We start from the raw sequence: 26,316 nt of genomic DNA on the forward strand, positions 1-26,316 counted from the left end.
CATTCCATCCCGACAGTGTTTCTTCCATAACACATCTACCAGAATTAAGTGATCACTCAGTACTGCATGCAGAATAATCTTGTCAACTACCTCAGAGTAAAAAAAAGAAAGAAAAAAATAACACTTTACGATAAAGGAGATTACGTCCGTATTAACAATGAACTAACCGAGGTTTACAGCTGATATATTATAGATTTCCCGAAGCGCACAGTTGACACCAACTGGACGCTTTTTAAAAATAAAATGCTCGAACTGGCTGAGACTTACATACCAACTATCACCTCAACCGAGCGACCTTCGTCCCCATGGTTCAACAACCCATTAAAACGACTAAACAATAAAAATAAAAGACTATTTCGCACAGCCAAACATTCTAACACCGCTCCTGCTTGGGGAAAATATCGCGCCAGTGAAAACGGGTTTGATTCTTTGGCCGCAACAGCGAAACGATCCTTTTTCTCATCAACGCTCCTTAGCACGCTGCAAAATAATCCCAAACAATTCTGGAAATACATTAACCCAAATAACTATAAACCATTATTATTGTATGATGACGACAATAACCGTGTTCCTGACCATAAAGCATGTGAAATACTAAACTCTGTCTTCCGTTTTCACTTCTGAACCTAACAATGACCTCCCAGACTGTCCTTGCCTCAACCACCCCACCATGCAGACACAACGTTTGACGCATACGGCATCACCAAGCTAATAGAATCCGTCAAATTAACATCGTCGGCCGGTATCGATGGAATCAATTCCAAATGCTTAAGAACACTGCGCACATCTCTAGTGTAATTTTGTGTCATATCTTTCAGCAATCATTATCACCTGGAGGGGTGCCGCAGGACTGGAAAGTAGGTAAGATAATTCCAGTGCCAAAAAAAGGATCATCGTCATCGTGCCGCAATTACCGTCCAATTTCCCTCACCAGTGTTTGTTCCAAACTAATGGAGCATATAATCTACTCTCATATTGTAAGGTTCCTAACATCCGCTAATTTTTTCAATCCTAATCAACACGGCTTTCAGAATGGCATGTCCTGCGAGACTCAACTAGCTTTGTTAGTTAATGACATAAGCTTACATCTTGATCAAAACGTACCTGTAGATGCCCTCTTTCTAGATTTTCAAAAGGCAATCGACAAGATTCCTCATGAACGACTCTTCCTAAAGCTATCGCGTCTAAATCTTAACCCTTTTGTTCTCTAATGGGTACGCAACTTTCTGACTAACCGTCAACAGTTCTTTTTCGCTAACCAATGCTCGTCTAATGTATGACCCGTTATCTCCGGTGTGCCGCAAGGCACTGTCCTAGGACCACTACTCTTCTTAATATACATTAACGACTTACCGAAAGGTTATTCTTCGAAAATTCGTTTGTTCGTTGATGATTGCGTAATCTATCGTCCTATTACTAACGACGCTGATTCTGGTTCTCTCCAGTCCAACCTTAACATCATTGAAACATGGTGTAATAACTGGCTAATGTCTCTCAACGTCAATAAAACGTCGCTACTTACTTTCCACCGCCGCCAATCATTTATTTCAGCTAAATACGTTATCGCTGGTGCTGAAATACGTGCCGTCACTTCTTATAAGTTCTTAGGTGTTAACCTGTCCAGTAATCTCGGTTGGTCTTCACACATTTGCAACATTAGCAATGATGCCAATCGTGTTCTATGTTACCTGCACCGTAATCTTCGTCTTGTTCCCCCTTCAGTAAAACTACTAGCAATTTAACATTTGTTCGACTCAAACTTCAATACGCATGCTCAGTGTGGGACCCATACCAATCTAACCTGGCAACAGCACTAGAATCTATACAGAATCGTGCAGAAAGGTTCATTCACTCCGACTACTCTTACCACACTAGTGTCACTAAACGTAAGTCGTCTCTGAACCTTCCAACCCTCGAGCACCGCCCCAAAACAGCAAGGCTATGTCTCTTTTACAAGTTTTATCACTCGTTGCCTCACCAGACCGACATCATACCTGCTCATCGAACTTCATCCCGTCATAGCCATTCAAAGGCTGTTTATCCCCCCCCCCCCCCCCCCAGCTCGCACCGCCGCTCACCTTAACTCTTTCTTCGTACAGACAGCGAAAGCCTAGAATCATCTACCTGCCGAAGCGGTGCACCAATCCAGTAATTTATCGTTCAAGGCATTAATCGAAAATGTAACCTACTAGATATGCCCACCCCTCATGTAAAACCACCGAAATGTGTATTTGAGGTACTAATAAATAAATAAATAAATAAATAAATAAATAAATAAATAAACATGATGTGCTTGCAATAGTGCGCAAAAAGCCAGTTCCCCCTTCTACAACATCTCTTTTTTTTACAAATTACACACTGAAACATTGCCCGTTGAAACATAGCTGCATAAAACAATATTTTCGTTTCGTCAGTTAACTGTCGCCTATGTGACGTGCCTGAAACCATTGACACTGCCATAAACCACACTGTTTTATTGTTTGTAAAGATGCCATTTTATTTTGGGATGTTATCCATACAAATTTGCAAAAATATTTTGATCTAAATTCTCAGAGTATCCGATATCTTGTTGCTCCGTATGATGATGTTCCATTCGATATGTTTCTACTAATAGGCCTGCATAGCCTTGAAAATCTCGTAAGCAAGACCGAAATGCAGAAAAAACAATTTCCTCAATATCGCATTTCGTTCAGATGGTCATGCACTTAAAGGACATTTACGACCAAGAAGAATGTGAGCCGGCTTGGTATCCACTTTTGATTAGGTGTTTAACTTCTCCTTACAAGTTTTTGCTGTGACGGACGGTGTTGCTGTGTGTTACATTTTCATTTCCATGTTCAAAAAGAAATCGGGGTGGCGTAGTACATTCTCCAGTTTGCCAGGGAAAGACTTACTTCAACGAGTCCGCAAGATGCCTTTATCCCCATGTACAAAAACGTTTTTCTTTAAATTACACACTGAAACATTACCTGTCAAAACTTGGTTGCACAAAAAAATGAATTTTTGTATCCACTGTGAATTGTCGCCTTTGTGATGTACCTGAGACTATAGAGCATTGCTTCATATGTTGTAAAGACGCAATACTGTTTTGGGATGGGCTCCAAAGAACTCTCAAGAAAGACTTCATTTTGAATCACCATACCATCCGATACTTGATTGCACCCCACGGAGAAGACGTGCCTTTTGATATGTTTTTCTTAATTGGACTACACAGATTATGGATGACGCGCATGTTAGACAGAAACGCTGAACCTGTTGTTTCGGCGAAATTTCCCTAAGCTCAAATGATTGGTAACTTGAAGGACATGTATGACTTGACAGAGTTTCAACCGGACTGGTACTATCTCTTGTTACGTTGCTTGTCGTTGCCACCTTTTTAGGATCAAAGTTACTTGCCACCTGTTTAAGAACAAAGCTACTTGTAGTTTTGTTCGTGCAGTGTGTGCTTAACCAGATTTTAGGCCATTTCTAGGCCATGAATATGAGATATGTGTTGGCTGGTGCTTGCACGTTTTCCGCAGATAGTGTTTCTCTCGCATATACATGATGCAATACCATGCATGAAAAAGAAAATTCGGCGTGGCGCAGTGGTAAGAAACTGGGATTGGGGCTTGCAGGTCGAAGGTTCGAGTCCTAGGGGTTTCTTGTTTTCACTTTTTTTCGTCTTTTTTATTGCATTACAATGCTCTCTGTTCCTTTTTGTATTTGAAAAAATATATAAGGTAGCCAGGCAGCACGTATTTCTCGCTCTAGAGCTGGATTTCGCACCAGTACCCCGCGCCTCCCAGTATGCTGCGCCTTGCCAGCGTCCCAGCATCTAGCGCATGACACTCGGCCCATAAGCAGGCATGGCACTGGGCACTGGATATTGGGTTTTGCAATAGGGCGTGCCGGGCTGCGGCCACCGATGTTCCGGGCTGGTTTGCGCCACTGTCACATTCAGTCTCAAAGACCGACGAAAAGTCAGTGTCCTCTGACTCGCTGCTATTTGATGTATCGATAAGATCAGCCGCAGAGGCAGCGGAATCGCGATATCGGCGATCTCCCGAAGCGCGGGCGCCGTTTCCGGAGCAGGACATTTTTGCGTTCTGCTTTGGCGATCGCGAAACTTCGGAGCGCGTTTAAATATCGCCACTTGGCGGACTGCCTAGAAAACTAAAATATAGTGCCCCTCCTTCACGTCCGATAGCACAGTATGTCCGTGAGCAGCGCGGAAGGTCTCGAAAGGGGTGTTTCAAACCATCGATAGAGGGCTAACCATGCCTAATGGGCGCGGTACGGAAAGAGCTAACGTTCCCGCAACGTACGGGACACGGGCGTTTTAGGATTTCGCTCCCATCGAAATGCAGCAGCCGCAGCCGGGATTCGATCCCGCTACCTCGTGCTTAGCAACGCGACACCATAGCCGTTAAGCCACCGCGGCCGGTTGTTTACTAGCTTCTGCATATATTAAATAGTACTATGACTTCACCTACTAAAAAGGCAATGTGCTTTGTGAGAAGTCGGGTGCCTGTATTTAGTTAGTGAATATTTATTGAATTTTTAAAGAGTGATCTTTTGCATGATAAACCAGTTGACGAACACTATTTTGCCAGGGAAGGCATCCTTGTGCGTCGTGAAGTGCCTCAGCTTCCGATTTTCGCTGACTTCATAGTCGTGCCAGTACATCTTGTTATAAGCTAGTCACTGACGTGAACTGCTTACACACTGGTTATGCCACAGTGCCGTGCTTAAGTGCTTCCCCCCCCCCCCCCCACACACACACACACTGTGGCATAGCAGGCAATGCCAGTAGTTACTTTGTGGCTGCAGCTGCGCACCATGACTGGTCAAAGCTGAATCTGATTCCACTTCCAAGTGGTGACGCCATGTCGCTTGTGTCAGAGGTTGCGTGCGGCTACAAGTGTAGCCCGTGGCGTGGGGCAGATCAGCAATGCGGGCACATAATTGTTACGACGCCAAGTATAACTCCTATAGACGTTTTCATCCGTAGAGGAGGGAAGAGCGCGCGGCCAGCCTATCCTTCACTCTAGCTTGTGCGAACCGGCGTGGCGCTGCTTAATGGCAGATAGTTTTAGCATTGCCGTATTACGGTAGGGTAAGTGCGGTATACTGTACGGTATTACCGTTCCGTACTAACGTACCGCGATGACCGAAGACGTTTTAGCTGCGTGTGCCTTCGATGCGTACGGTAACTTGATACTGATGATATTGGCTAACATTCGGGCTTTGCGAGTATGCAAGGACTATATGCTGAGCGCGAAATAATAATTTTGGGGAATACTAGAAAGCTTTTGCTTGTCCATACACATATTATTCTTCCCGGATGTGCTGGTTACGGCAAAGAGCTAATATAACGAACTCTAGCGGACAAGATCCCCATAGCGCACATGTATTGAAATCGGGAACCGCAAGGGTGCTGCCATGTTGCTAGCCTATGCAGGCGCGCAGGCGCAGACGACGAGATGCGATTCAGACAAGGCGCGCAAGCAACGCGATTCCTAGCCTCCATCATTATGGTAGTGCCATCTAGTAATGGCGCCTGCAAACGCAGCCTTTAGTACGCCGAAACATTGGCATCAAAATTTTCTAAATAGCCATCCGATCGTTCTGAAAAATATACCGAATGAACTTCGAACGTTCTGCGTGCCTACGTGCTGCGTGTAAGTGCTTGCTTTTGCATAATATTGCGAATAATTTTAGTCCTACAAAATTAGTCGTAGCAATAAGGCGGCGCCTGTGCTGTCCCCGCTTTTTCCGCCCAGCTTTTCCTCTAGAGTCAGTATATTAACTCTACGGGTTACGGCAAACGTGGACGCGTCACGAAGCTGCTGGCGACATCTTGTGACGCTTTGTCCAACAACACGTGACACCTTTTTTTGTTGCGCAGGTGTTTTTGTCGGATCAATATATAAAAATAAGACTGTCTGGTGTGAATTGCACCGCTGGCGTCACTTTACACCAGCAGATAATTATAATATAGTTAAAAACTGCTATAAAAGCTTGGCGCCCCCTCTAAGTAACCTCTGCGTCACTAGATGGCGCCACCAACCCGGAGTGTTTTTTTTTTTTTCTCTTGCCACGCTTTATGTTCTGTTTCTTTACATGGTCTTCGTCTATATTAGTCTTTGTTTTTTTTCTCATTCGGCATGAGTAAATTACTCGCCTGTTACGAAGGGTACGGTCACGAGTTCAGCTCAGCTCTAGTTTATGCTTCCGGTTAGAAGGGCTGTCATACTTGCTGTCACTTCACCGCATCGCAGACGGTGAATTAAAGTCAACTCGTCCCTTGGTCCTACCTTGGCGAAAAACGCACGCGAGTCGCAAACATGCACATCGGGGACTCTCTGGCCGACGCCAGTTTCTCGCTATGTTTTGGCTTGGTCCGGCTCTGCTCGCAAAACACGCCGCGCAGGTTATTGCATGCGGTATATAGGCTCCTTACCGTCTAGTATTCCATACGGAAACTCTTTCCGTAGGGTAAAGTGCGCGCATGCGCAACCCTCGGTCGGTGCGGTATCACCGCACTTACCGTACGGTAACTTGTCACTGCTAAAACTCTCTGGTGTCCCCGTCGGTGTGCTGCGACGGCAATTTGGAGAGGTTTTAGCTCGTTCGTTAAATTTGCGTGATGTCAGTTTCTGCGAGGTCGTCGAAGAACCACTGTGTAGCCTTTCAGTGCAGTGGTAACTACAGTATGCGGAAATTTCTTTTGGCTGCGCAAACATGCGATGCGTATAATCAGCCGTGGTGTGTGTGCATTCTGTGAACTATTTCTGCTGTATTGGGTTTTATGCAACGAAGAGCAGCGGCGTCTGCGAATTACCAGCGTGAATTGGAAAATCTTCTATGTGATCGCTTATCGTAAGAACTAAAACATAAAAGCGCTCGTATACGGCCAACCCATTGTAACCCCGAAACATCTGAGCACCAATCGGGTTAAAAGATTCCTGTCGGCCACCGGCATTGTTCTCACGCATATCAAGTCTAGTAAGTTTAAAATTACTATGCTGTGTGCACGTCAACCTCCGGTATGATGCCGATGGCGTTGCTCAACACTGCGACCACAGCGGTTGGTAAACAGCATGATACATATAAGTTTTGTGCTTCGGCACTGCCTTTTGGCCCCGTGAATCAGTAATATCCAAAGGGGACTGCATAAAAATATTCTGACAGCTTTTTTTGAGGACACAATTTACGTAAAACTTATGAGTGCGTCGTAGACGACAGTAAAAGCAAGGCCAAAAAAATATTGCTAGTTATCGTTTTCTTGCGAAAAAAGCCACACTGGCTAACACCGCAATACAACCTGCTATGGTCATGCCGAATGCATGGACCATGCGCTATAAAGAGCGTAGAGATCTATAACCCCGCATCTACCAGTGCTTCGTACGCTCACGCAGTCCACAGCCGGTCACTAGACTACTCGACAAGTGTGATTGAGACTCTGCCGTTTGCTGTTTGTACTAACCAAAAATATTTTATTCGTGGGTGGAAACTGGACCAGCAAACATGGCAGTCACGCATTGCATGTACGGATAACACATTGAGCCCTTCTCAATGAAAACGGCACAACGTATTCCGCAGCAGAATGGTATCCACGCTGTTAGGATCGTCTCATGTTTCCTACCTACTCACTGCTGCTAAACGGCTGCTTAGAACTATAGTGATAATGCTGTAGTAAGGTCACATTAGCGAGACGGAATTTTTAAAATACAAAAGTGATCTTCGAGGCGGATTGTAGGCTCAAACACTCGCGCACACATCGCGCTGGATGCCTTGGATGACTCAAGGAATGAAGAGGATGAGTAAGCGAGTTAAGAGGGTTAAGTAGACTAAGCGAATTAATATGATGAGCAACCAAATTAAGAGGATGAGCAAGCGAATGGAGAGGATGACAATGCGAATTAGCCTAATCAAATTAAGAGGATGAGTAAGCGAATTAGGCGGACCAGCAAGCGAATAAGAGGATCAGTAAGCGAATTCAGAGGACGAGTAATCGAAATAATAGGATGTGTAAGGGGATTGAGAGGATGACTCAGCGAATAAACAGGGATGTGTACGTCATGTGTCCGTCTTTAATGAACCAATAATTGCGCTTTCGCCTTCAAGTCGTCTACCTTACGGACAACATCAAGAGACCCTGTAATTTTTGCGCGAGGACAGAGGGCATCACCGTGACGCTACGTCACCCTCGCTCTCGGAAGCCAGTGTTATCGGCGCGTTCCTTGTTTGCGCCAGATCTCGCTTTTGTTCTAACTGCCTCAAGGTAAGCCCAAATCAAAACGCGCTAAGTGTTCCAGCGCGTTCGCTTGTCCGCAAGGAGTTCATAACTCGAAGGATTGCTCAGCGGCGTTCAGTTGGGCATTAATGCTTTCGCATTCACAACTCATAAGAAGTGCTTCGGTGTCCTCGGATTTTCTTTTTCTGTAATCTTGGCTGTCCTACTCTTAATAGAATTGTCAACATTGTATAATAGAATACAATCAATTGCCAACAAAAAATGCAACAAAATTTCTGATGGTGTTATCATAAGCCAAATTTATTTAGGAGCAGGCGCTCATCAAGTCAACATTATTTGGAGTTAAGCGTGCCCGTCAGCGTTCAGCCGGACCAGGGAGCCTGGCCGAAGGCAACTGGAGCAGCGTAAGCAGGAACGGGAGCTGAGGCCGACTTTGCCGCAGCAGGAACTGTGACCGGTTTGGCATTGAAGACGGCGTCAGCGCTGTAGCCAGGCGCCGTTCCCGGCTCGTTGGTGTCGACGGTGGCGCGGAAGCCATTGGCGTCAGCCACGTATGACACCCGTCGGTAGATGCCGCTGGCGTCGCGGTAGCCGTACGTTCCGGTCTTCACGTTGTTGGCGTCGCCCTGCTCCTTGTGGTAGGACTGCGTGCCGAACTCGTCCACGTTGTCGTAGCCGAAGCTGTATGGCTGCGCAGGCTGTATTTTAAAGAAAGTACAGGTTAGCCTACGAAGCGCACTACCTATCAATTCCCTACTGTTATGCTTGAACTTAGCGAGAAAAAAATCTTTCCTCTCCTCTTCGAATAGCTAAGTATAAACAACTAGCGGAAGAGGAAGTACTCCTGTAACAATTCGCACCATTTTGTTTTTATTGCCGTTCCATCATCCCGCATGTGTGGCGCAATTACTTACTCACTGTGTGCTTGAAGACTACGAAGATGCTTTCAGGCATTGCAGTATTGAAGCAGTTTCACTAAACGCCTTATTTCTTATGGGAGCGTATTGCGTCTCTTTAGTTAAGCGCAGTTACTTTATGCCACTGAAAAACGTCGTGTACTCGTACAGAGTGAAATATTTCTTCGTGGGTATGGCATAGCTGATGTAAACCGATGCCTAATAAAATTTTCTGCGACGGGCATTGTAGGCTTTGCCACTTCATAATTGAATCAGTGACGGTGTGCAGACATGTTGAAAGTTTTGGTAGAGAACCGACCCAAATACCACCTCGTGTATTTAGACAAAAGTGTAATACAGCTATAGACACTAACGTGTGTCTAGTGCATACGTACGTAGACTGGCTCGATCGAGGAAATGCCTGGGGTGGCGGCTGCTCCTACAAGAGGTCCGCGAAAGCCGCCGAGAAAGCGGCCCTGTGGTCCAAATGGTCCCTCAGAGAGGACGACAGGGATAAGGGTAGCGACCAGGATCTGAAGAGGGCCACAATGCAATGATTATGTATAACACACTTTACACTCGTCCAAGTAAATGTCCGCGGAAATGTAGGCATTGCAATGAGAAGTATAATGCAAAAGTCAAGGCCGCAGTATTTCAACCTCGTCATTCCACTCTCTTTGGCGTGTTCTCTACGTGCGGCGTATGATTTACCCCTTCGTCTTAGTTTTACTATCATAAACAAAGCATTATCCTCTCCCAAACGTGCATATGCAATAGAAAAATATTGTTTTGCTTTCATTACAGACTTATTCCATAGGAGAAGGCATATTCCTGCGTAGCCGAAATCTAGAATAATCTAGAATAATTGACAAGGCTCGCTAAGACACCAACACAACGAAGCCCAGTACAAAGCCTTACATATGATCTAAACTTCCGCACTCAAAAGCTTCCAGTAAAATACTGATCTGCAACAAATTGGTTTTCTAGAAGAAGACGTACTTACCTTGGCAATCATTTTTCTTTTGGTTATACGTTTAAACGGCAAAACTGTTTTACTACCTCCTAAGACTTGTGTACTTGTGCTTCAGGGGAGACAAGCAGTTTGGAGCGCTGTGACTGCTCAGGGGACATGCTAAGCATTTTATAGTGTCAGCAACATTACTTTCCGCAACGCCATTCTCTCCTGCCCCTTTCCTCTCGTTTTCATACGTCGTACTAGAACTAGGAAGGCGTCGCAACAGTTTTGCTCTTTGGGACGGCAGACGGCGGCATCTTCTACGTAAAGACAATTCGGCGTCGTGCCGCTTCTTTCACTTCCACACTTCACGTTTTGTGTCAAGCACGCTTAGATAATTTTTTGGTGTTTGTGTGTGCAATGCCCCTTGGAAGTGTCTTGCGTGATCCTAGTTTTACGAAGAAGGCGTTATGAAATCAAAATGCGACGCCTCGAGTTGCGTTGTTTGGATTAGCGCAACTACTCAGTCACACAAACTAGAGCTTCATAAGCGAGACAAACAAGTCTGTCAAACCCCTGCCTTCTGGTTGCACCACATTCTCTCCCCTACAGCGAATACCTACACCTGGCCAGACGCGACATCTCAGATTCAGTGTTAAGGAGGGCAGTCGCTCCGCGTGAATCCCTTGGTGAACACTCGAGGCAGCATTTCCTTTGTTGACAGCCTTGATCAGAGCAAACCGTTGGCTTTGTATACAAAAGTGCCTTGCCCGAATATCGCAAGTGAAGTTGTGGCTAAAGGTGCAGTGTTCAACTCTTGGAAAGTACTTCAAGGAAGAAACTGACTGTGTATTCGATGCTGTGGAAGAAAGCAACATTTCCTCTCGCACCACCGGATCTGAGCTCGGACACAGACAAGGAAGACAATGCCGACGAAAATACGGAAATCCTCGGCTGTAGCTCCTGTGACTTATTTACAACGGCGTGTTTGTGCCAGCAACGCACGCAGGCCAAGCAGCAACCAGTGGTACAAAACTCCCCTAGTGCACCATTTTTCTAGAACGTTGTAAACCGACTTATCAAGCCCAAGGGTACTTGACGATCTATAAAACTAAATACAGCCAGTAAGATGCACTCGCCTTCAACGGTTAAATATATTGATTCCTACGCGACTACTGAAGCAATCAGAGATATAAATAACAGAGTGATTCCCAACTGTCTTAAGACTCGTTTCCAAAACGTCAGAGTTTCGCGTCCTGCTATTCAAGAGCAAAGTGATAGCTTGGGGAGACGTATGGATGACATCCGTACGGCTAAACTGGAACTGAAGCTTGAAGACGTAGTCGCGGAACCGGACTATCGGAGGGAGCAGGCCAATGCGGCTATAAGTTCGATGAACAAAATTGAACCAGCATTGCTTCGAACCCGCGAGGCACTCAGTGAGTTGGAAACTAAAGTGTGTGGTCTCCGTTGTTCTCCTCCGTATGATCTGACGATGACTTCGGTTGGTCTTCCGTGTTTTAAACAGAACCAGTGTTTTAATAATCATGATTGTGCTTGTTCAAAAGTCCAATGCGTGATGAAAAGGTCTGAAGTGGAGGATGAGTTGCTTCATAACTTCAGCTCCCAAGAAAGTTTGACAGGCTGGTGCTTCGACGCATCTGATAACGAAGACCATAAGTGAGATTTTTATGCCTAGGTTTGTCGCTAGTGCTTACACAATGTCGTTACTTTGCCTAAGGCAATCTTGTGCGGGTAATATCACTTTATACGCTTGCGGAGTGAACACCGCCATACCAAAGATAGCCAGCAATATATAGCCATGAACTTAACAGTCGTAGGTCGCTTAAAGGGCACATATATTCAGAATCCTTGTCAAAATGTTGTGATTATACAAATGCGAGGGGCACGACAATATGACGCCCTAAACCAACTGGCTTTTATCGAAAGTTAATAGTGCTTTTCCCTCCTCTGTTTGCCTTATACGCGGTGTGACCCATGGGCACTAGAGATCAGAGCTCTGAAACTAAATGAGGCTTGGAAGGCAATTGCTAATGCAACATTTTCGCATAAATGTAGCGAGGAATATATTAGATGCGAAGCATCTTATGCTCGGGGCTATGTCACTCCCTCCCTCCCTCCACCGTGCGGCGTCCACTTCCGCTTCCGGTTCCACTTCCTGTTCGGCTTCCGGAGAACGCTTCCGGAGTTTTGCCCGAATGATCCCCAGATGCTTCGCCCACTCATCATCATTCACTTCGTCCTCTCATTCTCCTCCCGCAACGCCGCGATGAGTGCCACGGACAGCGCCAGCGTCAACGCCAGTGTCAGCGCCGTGGACAGCGCCGCGGAGAAGAGGGCTCGAGCCGCTGCTACGAATCGGCAGCGGCGACAGGCCGATCTGAAAACTAATGGGAACTTGAGTGGACCCCATGGCTGCTTCGCATACTACTCAGGGTTCCCCTACGGGAAGATGGTGTAATTTTTGTTAAGTGGAAACATCTCACTTTGCGCGGAATGCAGTTTGCAGTGTTTACAGTGTGTTTACAGTTTTCGGGAGACAAGAAAACCGGGGAAATTCAATTCTTCACTTTCATGTCCTTCCTCCATTTTCAAGAAAAATGGCATTACTGTCGTAAGCTTTCATATATTCGTGTGCAGCATGTATCGACGAGTGCTTAACGCAGATTTTGACGACGTACAGATTGCTAAGTTCCGGCTTACGCGGAAGTACAGACTTAGCATCCAGTGTTTTGTAAAGTAACCCACAAATTCTACAAGTACAATTTACATGTTTGCCGAAAACGGGTGTTTGTATCGATGAGATGCCATAGCATCCAAGGAGGGAGAAGGGAGGAAAGGGAAAGGAAAAGACAGGGAGGTTAGCCAGTGTAAAGACCCTCTGTGTACCCTCTGCTAAGCTCAGCGTTTCACGCATTGCATCTCCTTTATGTGCACACGGCTTTTTTTTTTAATCCCGGCAAGGAGAAGTGCTACGTGTACTTGCGGCCGACCTGTTTGGCAATTCGAAAACACTGGATTTATCTGTCGAGGCTATTGAACTTCTATACCGACACGGCGCAGGTTAGACACACACTCACTGAAAGATTCATGTTTGTATTCTATAAAGTAAGAATTATAGGGTTTCACGTGCCAAAACCACAATCTCATTATGAGGCACACCGTAGAGGGGGACAACGGAATAAATTCGACCACCTTGGGTTCATTACCGCGCATCTAAATGTGAATACATGGGTGTTTTCGCATTTTGCCCCCATCGAAATGCGGCCGCCGTGGCCGGGACCTCGTGCTCAGCAGCCCAACACCACAGCCACTGAGCCAGCAAGGCCGGTGTATTACTCAATAAAGTAGCTGAATGCTTCCATCAGGGTCGTCAAGGAGCCTTCAGGAATCTCATTAGCTGTTAGAACGCTTATCTTCGCTCTCACTCGCGAGTATTAAATGCACGTTAAATCTCGTGAAATCTGCGCCGTGAAATCGAAGCACGTGAAATTTGCGCCCCTGCGTTGCGCGCCCCACGTACGTTAGGCGCTCTGTGAGCTACCAGGCAGACAACGCAGCACAAGCTAGCACGAACACGGAGTTCGCTAGGCGCGACTAAAAGCCTAGATATATTTTTTTATTTCTTTAAAAAAGGGCAGAAAATCTATTGACTTTAGGTGCGACAATCGCGCGTTGGCGCCGATTCCGGCTTGTTTTTAATGAACTTGGCTGTATTAGCGCTCATGTCTGCAAGCAGAGGGCGCAAATAGACATGCGGAACCAACGACCTATACGTTTGCGAGGCTTCCACCTACAGACGGTTGCGTAAGCGAAGCTATAAGCGTCGCACGAATGCGCCGAATGCACCGATTGCGCGGCCTCAGTGCGCAAATCTTCCGCGTACGTCAAACTAAAAAACGCTCTATTCTTCTAGTGTTACAACGTCAATCTTCGAGTGTTCCCGCATCACGAGCGCACGAGGCGTGCTCGTCACGCTGGCTCGCGCTTGCTGGCTTGGCCCTCGACGGAGCAGAGCGGGCGAAATGTAACACTGACTGGCCCGTTAAAGGGTCCCTAAACCAGCTCTGATATTTTTTAAACAATTCAAGCAAACACTCGCATCGAGTTCAGCACGCCGTCACGATCAACGATGCCAAACGCTGCAGCGCTACGCGCCGCGGGCACGCCACAAAAAAAAGATGTCACAGTTTCGCCCTAAGGGCGAAGCAATGAATGCGATAGCAACACAGCAATGTCATACGAAGTAAGGTGAGCGGCTTTGGTAGCAATATGAATTGTAGTAAACATGAGCTGATTAAGTAAGCAGGTGTGCTGCGGCGTAAGTAGACCGACATGAAGAGAGACTCGATGACCACGAGAAGGCGCGTGTGAAACGGTGTTCGTGATGAGAAGCGCTTCCCCTGGGCAGCGCGTGCGAAGGGACACACCTATAACGAAGGCGGCCGGAAGCGTGCAGTCTACATTCGCGCGCGAGGCACGGGGAGGAGGCGACGGAGACCGGGCGGGGGGGTGCGTTCTACTCTTGCGGCGGCTGCTCACAGAGCTGCCGCGCTATCTTGAAAGCGATCTGCAATGTGGCCGGTGCGTGCGCCCGCGGGGCCTCATCTTTAAACTCATCTTCAAAGCGATCTGCGATGGGTACAAAGTTCATGCGCCGAGGGCCGGTAGCTTCGTATGTGCTGTGCTTTCGACGTTTAGTTCGCGTTGAAACGAGAGCCAGCGCGAAGGTGAATTTGCGAGCTGCCGCTGGCGCGCTCACTCCAGCGTTTTGACCAGTTTCCGCGCTCATCGAACGAGATGTCTTCATGTTTACCTGCGCGCGCGTGATACCGCGCTTGTTTATTTAGTTAGTAAGAGAATATTTACAATTCTATACGACCGATAAAACTACTATCCTTACTTCGTATAGCTGTCTACTAAATTGCTATCGCAATCCATGCTTCGCCTTTCGGCCGAAACTGCGATTTTTTAAAAATAAAAAGTTCAATTTACGCCTCACTTTATCTAGCGGAAATGGTTTTGCTTGGAACAGAAGCTGCAGCCGGTGTCTGCGTCGCCAATGGCGGAGGCGCGCAGCTTCGCAGTCGTCGATTGCCCCATCGGTCGTACGGTGGGCGGTGCGCCGGTCGAACTGCCGTCTATTGACACCTCTCGCGCGGCAGACTGCGATTGGTATGTTTGCTGCTAGTGTGGACATGCCTTAACCGGAAGTGGACCCTGTTTTGAAAAGCACGTTGGTGATGACGTACATCACGTGACATTTGGAGGAGCACTCGGCGAGGAGGAGAGACCAGCCGACAAAAGGAGCGTAGCGAAGGAGAGAGCGAAACGAGCCAGCGCCGTGTTCGATCAAACGCGTGCAACTCCGCTATTACGACACCATTTCAAAAAATTCTCGGGGCTACGTGTTCTTTGCAGACCCGTGCAAAATTAAGTACAACACCACAACTAAATTTCGACCTCTGGGTGGTTTAGGGGCCCTTTAAGGCGTAAGCCTGATGTGTCTCATCGTCCAGTTGAACTTCAAACTGCTCGAGCAAGAACGCAGCGACGACAGGAGAGGTACGAAAACTAACATCAATGGTTCATACCCCCGTAAGCAAGCCAGATGAATGATAAACCGAATTAAGTGGATGACTAAGCGAATGAGGAGGTATGACTAAACGAATTAGACTAATCAACTAAGAGGATGAGTAATCGAATTAAGAGGAAGACTTAGGGAATTAAGATGATGAGTGACCCAATTAAGAGGGTTAAGTAGAGTAAGCGAACGAAGCAGATGAAAAAGCGCATTAATAGGATGAGTAACCGAACTAAGAGGATGAGTAAGCGAATGAAGAGGATGATACGCGAATTAGACTAATCAAATTAACAGGATGAGTAAGCGAATTAAGCGTATCAGTAAGCGAATTAAGGCGAAGAGTAAGCGAATTAAGAGGTTGTAGTAGACTAAGCGGATGAAAAGCACATAAATAGGATAAATAACCGAACTAAGAGGATGAGTAAGCGAATGAAGAGGATGATATGCGAATTAGACTAATCAAATTAACAGGATGAGTAAGCGAATTAAGCGTATCAGTAAGCGAATTAAGGCGAAGAGTAAGCGAATTAAGAGGGTGTAGTAGACTAAGCGGATGAAAAGCACATAAATAGGATAAATAACCGAACTAAGAGGATGAGTAAGCGAATGAAGAGGATGATACGCGAATTAGACTAATCAAATTAACAGGATGAGTAAGCGAATTAAGCGTATCAGTAAGCGAATTAAGGCGAAGAGTAAGCGAATTAAGAGGGTGTAGTAGACTAAGCGGATGAAAAGCACATAAATAGGATAAATAACCGAACTAAGAGGATGAGTAAGCGAATGAAGAGGATGATATGCGAATTAGACTAATCAAATTAACAGGATGAGTAAGCGAATTAAGCGGATCAATAAGCAAATTAAGAGGATGTGTAAGCGAATTAAGAGGGATGACTAAACGAATTAACTATTTGAATTAAGAGGATGAGTAAGCGAAATATTAGGATGTGTAAGGAAACGGGTTGTCTACGTCATGTGTCCGTGTTTAATACACCCGCCGCGGTGGCTCAGTCAGCTAAGGCAAAAAATTTTTGTCGGTTTATTTATTTTTGTTTTTGTCTTCTAATCTCATCTCAGGCATGTAGAGCTAGTGAATAAATATGGTGGACGAGTTCCTTCTTTAAGCGTTTTCTTCCACCTGATTTTACATTCTCGCAAGTCCTCTTCGAGTGTACAATAGAGATTATCAGAACGGAAGGAAGCCGAAGTGTGCCTTGGCGTTGAAAACAAGGTTACAGAGCAGATCGGGGCAGAAACCAGTCAGACGACGAATCAACATGAACGCGTGAGCCACACCCCCTGTTGGAGGTTTTCCTCACTAGATCGACCGAATGAACCCTGTAGTTTTTGTATGGGGCTGCTGAGCACGAGATCGCCGGATCGAATCCCGGCCGCGGCGGCCGCATTTCGATGGAGGCGAAATGCAAAAACGCCCGTGTGCTTGCGTTGTAGTGCACGTTACAGAACCCCTGGTGGTCAAAATGAATCCAGAGCCCTCAACTACGGCGTGCCTCATAATCCTAACTGGGGCGCTATAACGTAAAATGATTCCAAACTGTTTTGATTCCAATTTCTGCAATCAGCATCCACGATTGGTCAAAACATTTTCGGGCCACTCCCAACTTCGCCTGTCTGTCATGTGACGTCATGAAAACCGCCATAGCTGCCTCTCTGATATAACGTGTACACATTGATTATGCATGATTAAATCGTGCCAAAGAAAAATAATCATTCCTGATTCGACGCCTTTTCGCCATTAGCTCTCTGCTATTGGTCCAATGTTTTCCGGCTACGCCCACTTCGCCTGTCTGTCATGCGACGTCACAAAACCGCGAAAACTCACCACGTCAAAGTGACGTGTACGCGAAAAAAATTCATTAATATGCCGAACAAAACAGAAAAGTTTTCTGAATAGCCACGGACTGCCCCGTTCCGAAACGAATAGAAAAGTCGAGGTCGGCAGAAAACCAGATGGGATGATGAAATCAGGAAATTTCAGGCGCAAGTTGGAATACGCTAGCGCAAGACAGGGGTAATTGGAGATCGCAGGGAGAGGCCTTCGTCCTGCAGTAGACATAAAATAGGCTAATGATGATGAAAACGTTATCGAGCCGTTTCGGCATATACGACGTCGCTCTTCCAACTCTTCCTTGCTGAGGAGCCGTTTTAGCGGCATTCGTATCTGTCACGGAGCGGCATATATTTTCGAGAGTTCGATTGGTTTTTGACGCCAATTAACGGCCGCCAAAAATGTGGTTCACTGACTATGCGGCGTATAATTTCGATTATCGACACGCCGAATTACGGGCGTCAACAGCGTCGTGGCCTCACGGGGGACATCTCGATTCGCGACCCAGAAGTGTGCGTGTACGTCCGCGTGGTATTCCGGGCTCGACCTTGGCCCTTGACATTGGCAGAGAGGAGAATGTGCGGTTCTTCGTCCATGGTGAATGGGGCGCGGCCAAGACTGTTGGGAGCTAGGAGCCGTGAATTCGGGGAACTCTACATACCGGCAGTTTCCCTACATAGGGAACTAGGGAAAGGAGAGGCTATTTACGCGCAGGTTTTGGGCCCTGCTGATTAGTCTAGAAGCTGAACCCATGCGCTGCTGAGAAGCCGTCGGGGGGCTAGTGCCGTCCAGTATCGCCTGGGCCGCCTGTCCACGTCGGAACTCCGAGGAACTAGTTGACGTACGAGACGACAAACCAACATCTGCAACGAAGCTCACGGTAGTTCGCCTCAAGTTAGCTCAACCTGCTTGAGAGAAGACGTCAAATCTAGACTCCCGGGAAATCCAGCTCAGCAATTCGCATCCACCTCGACAAGATCGGACCGCCAGCATTCTTCGGGAAAGCTTTGTGCACCGATTTCACGGTTTATGGACTTGCTGCTGCTGCCCCGCCATGCGTATGACACCATTTGTTTTCTTTGGAACTTTGATTTCTTTTGAACCTTGTTTTAGTGAAATGCTGTTAAGTGTATTTTTGTGTATTCGATCCTCGCACTGTTGCATTTGTATATCTGCTGTTAATTTCTCGTATTTATTTGCCTTCATCATTGTGTTATATTAAGTTCAGGTGTGTTAGTCTATCTTGTGTCTTTTTTATTATTTTATTTTATTAATTTGCGTATATTTATCAGCCGATAAATATCTTGTTTTTTTTTTGTTTACTCCCGGCTCTGACTATTTTCACTGTGCTCCCTTGCGTACGGAACGACCAACCGGCTTGTCTACCCCGTCGATCGACTTCGCGCCGACGACAAATCGGGGACAGCTGTGACAGTATCCTTCCATTGCACGCCGCTGCGATTTTCGATCAGCCACCGCAAGCAAAGTAAGGCGAAGCGGACCAATCGGAGAAGCCGGCACCTGTGCGGTTATCTATTTTCACTGTGCTGGCTCGGCCCCATCAAAACCCTCTCCACTAAAGCGTGCTCCTCGCCTCTTGTCAGCAATTAGATAAGAAAAACCGCTGAGTGTAGACAATGTTATTGGTTTTGAAAGCGAACAACGGTGACCTCCTATAAACGAGGAGAGTGTTTGATTGGGTTGTTCAGACAACGCTGCGGGTCATCGCCCGATGCTTGCGTCGGTGGTTACGGAAATTTGACGTCAGGAGTTTGGAATCATTTGGCGTTATAGCGCCCCAGGTTTTGGGACGTAAAACCCCAGAAAGTAGACGTTTTTAATACACCAACAATCGGGCTTTCGCCTTTATGTCGTCTTACTTGGGGATAACGTAAAGAGACGCTGTGATTTTTGCGTGAGGAGAGAGGGCGTCATCGTGATGATGCGACACTTTCGCTCTCGAAAGCCAGTGTTATCCGTGCGTTCCTTGTCTGCGCAAGATCTCGCTTGCATTCTAACTGCCCTCCTGTAAGGCCAAATGAAAACGCGCTATGTGTCTCAGCGCGCTCGCTTGCCCGCGAGGAGTTCATAACTCGAAGGACCACGCAAGACAGGGGTAATTGGAGATCGAATTGGAGCCTTCGTCCTGCAGCGGACTTAAATATACGCTGATGATGGTGATGATGAGGATATTGTACTGAAGGCGAATGACCGCGCTTCGATGTCTGGGAAAAGAAGGCGACGATGAGTGGTGGTTGTTGTTGACGCTCTAGCTCGCGCTCGCAAGTAACCAGAACTGCCTTTCCAATAGCCTTCTGCGACGCCGCGTCCAGGCCTGCTTGAAGACCAACACCCCCATTTTAAGTGGTGGAGGTAGCGGGGTACTCTTCATCCTGGAACATCGCAGCCGGACGCTACCATCAGCTTTCATCATGACTGATCCTGGCCCATCGCAAGCTGCTCCCGTGCCAGTGACAATCCACTGTACTGGCGTGCCCCGACAACGCGATCCACCTTAGTTTAGGGGCACCGACGACCAGGACGTCGAGGATTGGATCGTCGTGTACGAACGAGTGAGCTCTAGTAACAAATGGGATGACCGCGCCAAGCTCACGAACATTCACTTTTACATCACTAATGTAGCCGGCCTCTGGTTCAAAAACCATGAAACCGAAATCACGAGCTGGTCGATCTTCACGGCAGCCGTCGCGGAGGTCTTCAGTCGTCCCGCCGTGCGCCGGCTTCGCGCGGAACAGCGCTTGCGCAGTCGAGTCCAACGCAGGGAGGAGACGTTTACAAGCTACATCCAAGATGTTCTCTCCCTGTGCAAGCGCGCCGACCCATCTCTCACCGATGGAGAAAAATAAAGCAAGTCATGAAAGGAGTCGACGACTATGCATTTCAGATGCTTCTCGCTAGGAACCCTCAGACGGTGGCCGATGTGATACAACTCTGCCAGACTTACGACGAGCTGCGAAAGCAGCGTGCGTCGACGCGCCGTGCTGCTCAAGATACAACAGATATTTCAACCCTTACCAACGACGCCACTGCTGACCACAAAGTTTTGCTACCACACATAAAGCAGTTCATCCGCGAGGAAGTTGCACGTCAACTTTCCCTTGTCGCCCACACACCTGAGACAGCGCTGTCATCTTTAGACCCACCTCTTCGTCACGTCTTTGAGACGCAAGTCGCCCAGGCACTACCAGCTGCCCCTCCGGCGTTGCCTGTCACTACGCCATTAACTTACGCTGCCGTTCTTGCCAGACCACAGGCCCCATCTCTTTCTGGCGCCTACCGGGCCACCGGGCCCTTCTACACGTCGCCGCCACCCTCACGCACGGTGCCCCATCCTTCTTCGCCCACCGGACCAACTATTCTGAATCTGTGGAGCACCATTGATAACCGGGCCATATGCTTCGCATGTGGTCTTACGGGCCATATAGCCCGCCACTGTCACCGTCGCAACTTCCGCTCTCAAAATGGTGTGGCTTCATCAACCTATCTAGGGTCCGTAATATGCATGAGTGGTTGTCCGTACAAAATGACAGCAGATGCAGCTGACAAGAAATCCCAGCCTAAGATGATCGGATGAGCGCACGACGAACGCACAGTAAACTGTATATGATGACGAATTCCGTCGATGAGGACACGAGCAGTACACTGTCCGGTAGGGTAAATCGGACTGTCATTGGCGCCACATAAGACCGGACCAACATACGGAGTTTGCACTTTTCGTAGACGGAAGCATAGTTCGCGATGAATAACAGAGAGGGCGGCGCCAGTGTGAATTGCGATAGCAGGAGGAGGAATTGCGATAGTTCGCAAACAAGCAGTTTCTCCTCCAAAAACTGCAGCATCTAGTTTTCCGGATGGTTGTCGAAAGAAGTGGAGGCAGGACGCAGGGGCGATGAAGTACGGCGGAACGGAGACGGGGAACGACGACGGGGTGAGCGAGAAGACCGGGACGTGTTTTGAGACAACGGAGGTGAGGGCGAGCGACGTGACGAGGATATATAGGGTCCTGGAAAGTAGGCGTCCGATCTGGGCACATAGTCTCTCTCATAGGCGGAATAGCCACGTCGTTCATCGTGCTGGCGCCGGCGGCAGAAACGAGAGATATGACCACGTATGCCACAGTAGAGACATACTGGGCGAGAGGGCGCCAAGTAGAGTCGTATGGTTGCACGGGGGCCTTTGCTGCCATCGAGGCCAGGTGGTCGCAGATAACGGTGGCTGCTGCAGACGGAACTGGGACCGCAGGCCGCGAATCAATCTCGGCGTAAGAAGGTGCACAAACAGGCGCAGGGGACCGGACATGTGTGACACTTGGCATGGACGCCAGTTCTTTAATGATCTCTCGCAAACTGGGAGGAGGAGCAGGCAAAGACGCAATGGCGGTGTTGGCCGGAGCATGGCCGTGAAGCTCCTCTCGCACAATGATGTGGATGAGCGCTCGCAATTCGTCGTTGTCGGTAAGGTGAGCGTCGCAGGAGGCGCGTGGAAGACGAAAGGAGCAGATCGTGGCAAGTCGTTGGTAAGTCGTGATGATGTCACTAACGGAAGTGGGGTTCTCAAAACAAGGGCGTGAAAAGCAACGGAGTTGATGCCCTTCAGGATATGGTGGATACGTTCCGCTTCGGGCATGTCACTCTGAGCGCGACGGCAGAGGGCCAGAACGTCCTCAACGTAAGATGTATAAGATTCCTCGGCTCCCTGGATGCGGGTAGCGAGCTTCTGTTTCGCTACTTCGGAGCGCCCAGCAGATGTGCCAATTATCTGTCGCAGCTGCGCAGTAAATTCTGGCCAATCAGGGAAGTCGCACTCATGGTTGAAAAACCAAGTTTGGGCGACCTGCCCCAGGTAGAAGGCAACATAGCGGAGCTTGTGTGACTTGTCCCAATGGTTGCAAGCGCTCCCCCTGTCGTACTGGTCAAGCCAGTCTTCCACGTAATCGCCGCGAAGGCCAGAAAAAACCTGAGGGTCGCGTTGCGGTGCGGTGACGGACCAAATAGGCCCAGCTGGCGGAGCTGAGGAGGTGGCAGCAGTGGATGCGGTGGTTTGTGCCATGACTGGTGTTGGCGAGCACAACCGTCGACCAGAGCGGAGCTCCAGGGGTGACCGGTAGAGCAAGAGGACGGGGATACCCAGCACCTCCACCACTTGTGAGACGACGCCCGAGACGAAGGCAGAGCTCTTGTATTGACACACAACGCAAGACAGCCCACGAACACCAACCCGACAAAATGATGAAGATCGTGAGGATGCGTATATATACACATGAAGACGATGATGAACTGCACAGTTAGCGCTGACTATATATATATATATATATATATATATATATATATATTATAAAGGAGATTTATTGAGGTTCGTAGCGATAGCCGGTCGTAGGATGGACTGAGCACAGTCCTCTCGCTCGAGCTTCTGCTGCGCGCTTGATGCTGCCGATGCTGCTGACTCTGCGCCGACGTTCATCTTCGTTACAAGGGCCCCGCGGAAATAAAGAAGCCATCCTGGCGACTTAGTTGTCCAGAAGAACGATAGAAAGGTGATACGGCTTGAGGCGCTCAATGTGAACGACTTCACGGTTCCTACGTCGCATGTCGGACGGCGGCGTGAGCGGCTCAACCAGTTAATTAACGGGTGATGTTCTCTCGAGAACGCGGTATGGCCCGTCGTACTTTGGAAGGAGTTTTGAAGCGAGCCCAGGCTTGTGGTGTGGCACTAACAACCAGACGAGGGCTCCCGGGAGAAAATTGGGAGTTGAGTTCCGGGCGTCGTGAACGGCTTTTTGACGGTTCTGGTCATTTGAGGTGAATTGGCGGGCCAGCTGGCGACATTCTTCGGCGTGTCTGGCTGCTTCCAAGATCGGCAGGCATTCGGATGGGTCCGGCCGGTAGGGCAGGATGGTGTCGATTGTGTGCGAAAGATGACGGCCGTAAAGAAGGTAAAAGGGTGAGAATCCGGTAATGGCCTTAGTCACGGTGTTGTAGGCGTAGGTGACAAACGGAAGAACTCGGTCCCAATTATAGTGATCAGGTGAGACGTACATGGCGAGCATCTCACCAAGAGTTCGATGGAAGCGTTCCGTGGTACCGTTAGTCTGTGGGTTATACGCAGTGCACTTACGATGAACAATAGCGCATGCAGCAAGCAGTTGTTCGATGACTTCAGATAAGAAGGTGCGGCCTCTGTCGCTTAAAAGTTCACACGGACCCCCATGACGAAGGAGAAAACGGCGTAGTATGAAATCGGCGACCTCCTGCGCTGTAGCATTTTGTAGAGCAGCAGTCTCCACATAACGTGTTAAGTGGTCTACCGCAACGATGATCCACCTGTTGCCGGTAGGAGTCAACGGAAGGGGCATGTAGAGATCTATGCCCACGCGATCAAAGGGTCGGGATGGGCATTGTAAAGGCTGGAGGTCACCGGCGGAGTTGTGCGGTGGCGCTTTTTGGCGTTGGCACTCATGACAAGAGCGGACGAAGTGGCGGACGAAATTGTACATTCCCCGCCAGTAATAGCGGTGTCGAAGTCTTTCGTAGATCTTGAAGACTCTCGCGTGGCCGCACTGAGGGTCGACGTGGAACGAGGAGCAAATCTCTGATCGCAAGGTTCGCGGAATGACGAGTAACCATGTGCGTCCCTCTGGGTCATAGTTGCGGCGATACAGTAGCTGGTCTCAAATCGCAAAATGAGGAACTTGGCGCCGAAGCGTGCGTGACGCTGGAACTTTCGATGTATCCGAGAGCAGGTCGAACAGAGATGCAGTCCAGGGATCATCACGCTGTGTAGCAGCGATAGTGTCAAAGTCCAGAGATGACAATGTGCACTCGCAGGAGCAGTCGTGACTGGCACTCGGGGGAAGCGGTGATCGAGATAGTGCGTCAGCTTCGGAGTGCTTTCGCCCGGAACGATAAACCACGCGGATGTCATATTCCTGAATTCTCAATGCCCAGCGGGCAAGGCGGCCCGATGGGTCTTTTAGCGTCGATAGCCAACATAGTGCGTGGCGGTCGGTCACTGCGTCAAAAGATCGTCCGTATAAATATGGGCGAAACTTGCCAAGCGCCCACACAATGGCCAAACACTCCTTTTCTGTAACGCTGTAATTGCCCTCCGCCTTGGTTAACGTGCGACTCGCGTATGCGACGACGTATTCTGTGTGGCCAGGTTGACGTTGCGCCAACACAGCACCAAGGCCTACACCACTTGCGTCAGTATGAAGTTCGGTTGGCGCTTGAGGGTTAAAATGGCGAAGAATGGGTGGCGTCGTGAGAAGACGGCGCAAGGTTGTGAAGGCGTCGTCACACACTGGAGACCATGGTGAGATATCTCTAGAGCCACCAAGGAGCTGCGTGAGAGGTGATATAACTGACGCAAAGTTTCAAACGAATCGCCGAAAGTAAGAACAGAGGCAGATGAAACTGCGTAGCTCTTTGATAGTGGTAGCTTTTGGGAACGCAGTAACAGCACGTAGCTTCTCGGGATCTGGGCAAATGCCCACCTTTGACACGACATGGCCTAAAATTGTGAGCTGGCGAACAGCAAATCGACGTTTCTTCAGGTTAAGTTGCAACCCGGCGTTGGTCAAGCAAGTGACTATGTGCTGGAGGCGGAGCAGGTGCGTTGCGAAATCAGGGACGAACACCACAATGTCGTCAAGATTGCAAAGACAGATTTTCCATTTGAGGCCACGCAGAACATTATCCATCATTCTTTCGAACGTAGCAGGTTCGTTGCAAAGTCCGAAAGGCATGACGGTGAATTCATACAAGTCGTCTGGTGTAACAAATGCAGTTTTCGGGCGATCGGCCTCTGCGATCGGAACCTGCCAGTAGCCTGACCGGAAATCCAGCGAAGAAAAAACCTCGACTCCCTGCAAACAGTCCAGAGCATCATCGATGCCTGGTAATGGGTAGACGTCCTTCGGTGTGATCTTGTTCAACCGTCGAAAATCAACACAGAAGCGGATGGAACCGTCTTTCTTCGTGACGAGTACCACGGGAGAGGCCCATGGGCTCTGTGAAGGTTGAATGACGCCCCGACGAAGCAGGTCATCGACCTGTTCCGCAATGACGCGACGTTCCGTAGCGGACACGCGATATGGTCTTTGTCGCAGCGGTGAGTGAGATCCAGTGTAGATGTGATGCTCGACTGTCGATACACATCTAAGAGATGCTTGCGCAACGTCGAAAAAACGGGGGAAGTTCTGAAGGATTTCGAGAAGTTGAGATCGCTGCGAATCTGTCAGATCGTCGGCGATGAATGGGCTGAGCACATCTGTCCATGCTGAGTCGGCTACAGACAGGGCACTCAGTTCATAAACGGCAGTAGAAGGCATTTCGTCGTGGACGCAGACAATTCGTGTCGAATCAACCGACTCGACGTAACCAATGAATTCGCGGCGGAGCAGTGATAGCGGCGATGAATTATGATTGTAAATGGGCATCGTGCTGACACCGGCGGCGAGGTCAAGAGCTGCAAAGGGCAAAGGAAGCGCTTTTCGGGTAACAAAGTGATGAGAGGGCATGAATAAGACCGTCCCATCGAATATAGCACTACACGAGACTGGAACGAATGCTGAAGAGCACGGGGGAATACAGGTGTCTTCTTTCACGAGAAGTTTAGCGGCAGGATGAGCTTCGACCGAGACCAGGTCACCAAGGTGCGAAAGTTCGATCTCAGCCCGAGCGCAATTGATGATGGCATTGTGGCGTGAGAGAAAATCCCATCCTAGTATAACGGCGTGGGAGCACGATG

At 48.4% G+C, this 26,316-nt stretch overlaps 1 protein-coding gene across 1 annotated transcript; it reads right to left on the reverse strand.

Annotated features, from left to right (window-relative positions):
• Window positions 1-8,604: 8,604 nt before the first annotated feature.
• On the reverse strand, window positions 8,605-10,153 carry LOC119440140 (cuticle protein 10.9). The gene is made up of 3 exons (XM_037705078.1): window positions 10,142-10,153; window positions 9,534-9,671; window positions 8,605-8,940 (listed from the first exon to the last, which is right to left on the reverse strand). Exons 1-3 carry the CDS (start codon window positions 10,151-10,153, stop codon window positions 8,605-8,607), a joined length of 486 nt encoding a protein of 161 aa, XP_037561006.1.
• Window positions 10,154-26,316: the final 16,163 nt, after the last annotated feature.

This window comes from Dermacentor silvarum, chromosome 2, assembly GCF_013339745.2.
Source record: "Dermacentor silvarum isolate Dsil-2018 chromosome 2, BIME_Dsil_1.4, whole genome shotgun sequence".
In the NCBI taxonomy this organism is placed as follows: Eukaryota; Metazoa; Arthropoda; class Arachnida; order Ixodida; family Ixodidae; genus Dermacentor; species Dermacentor silvarum.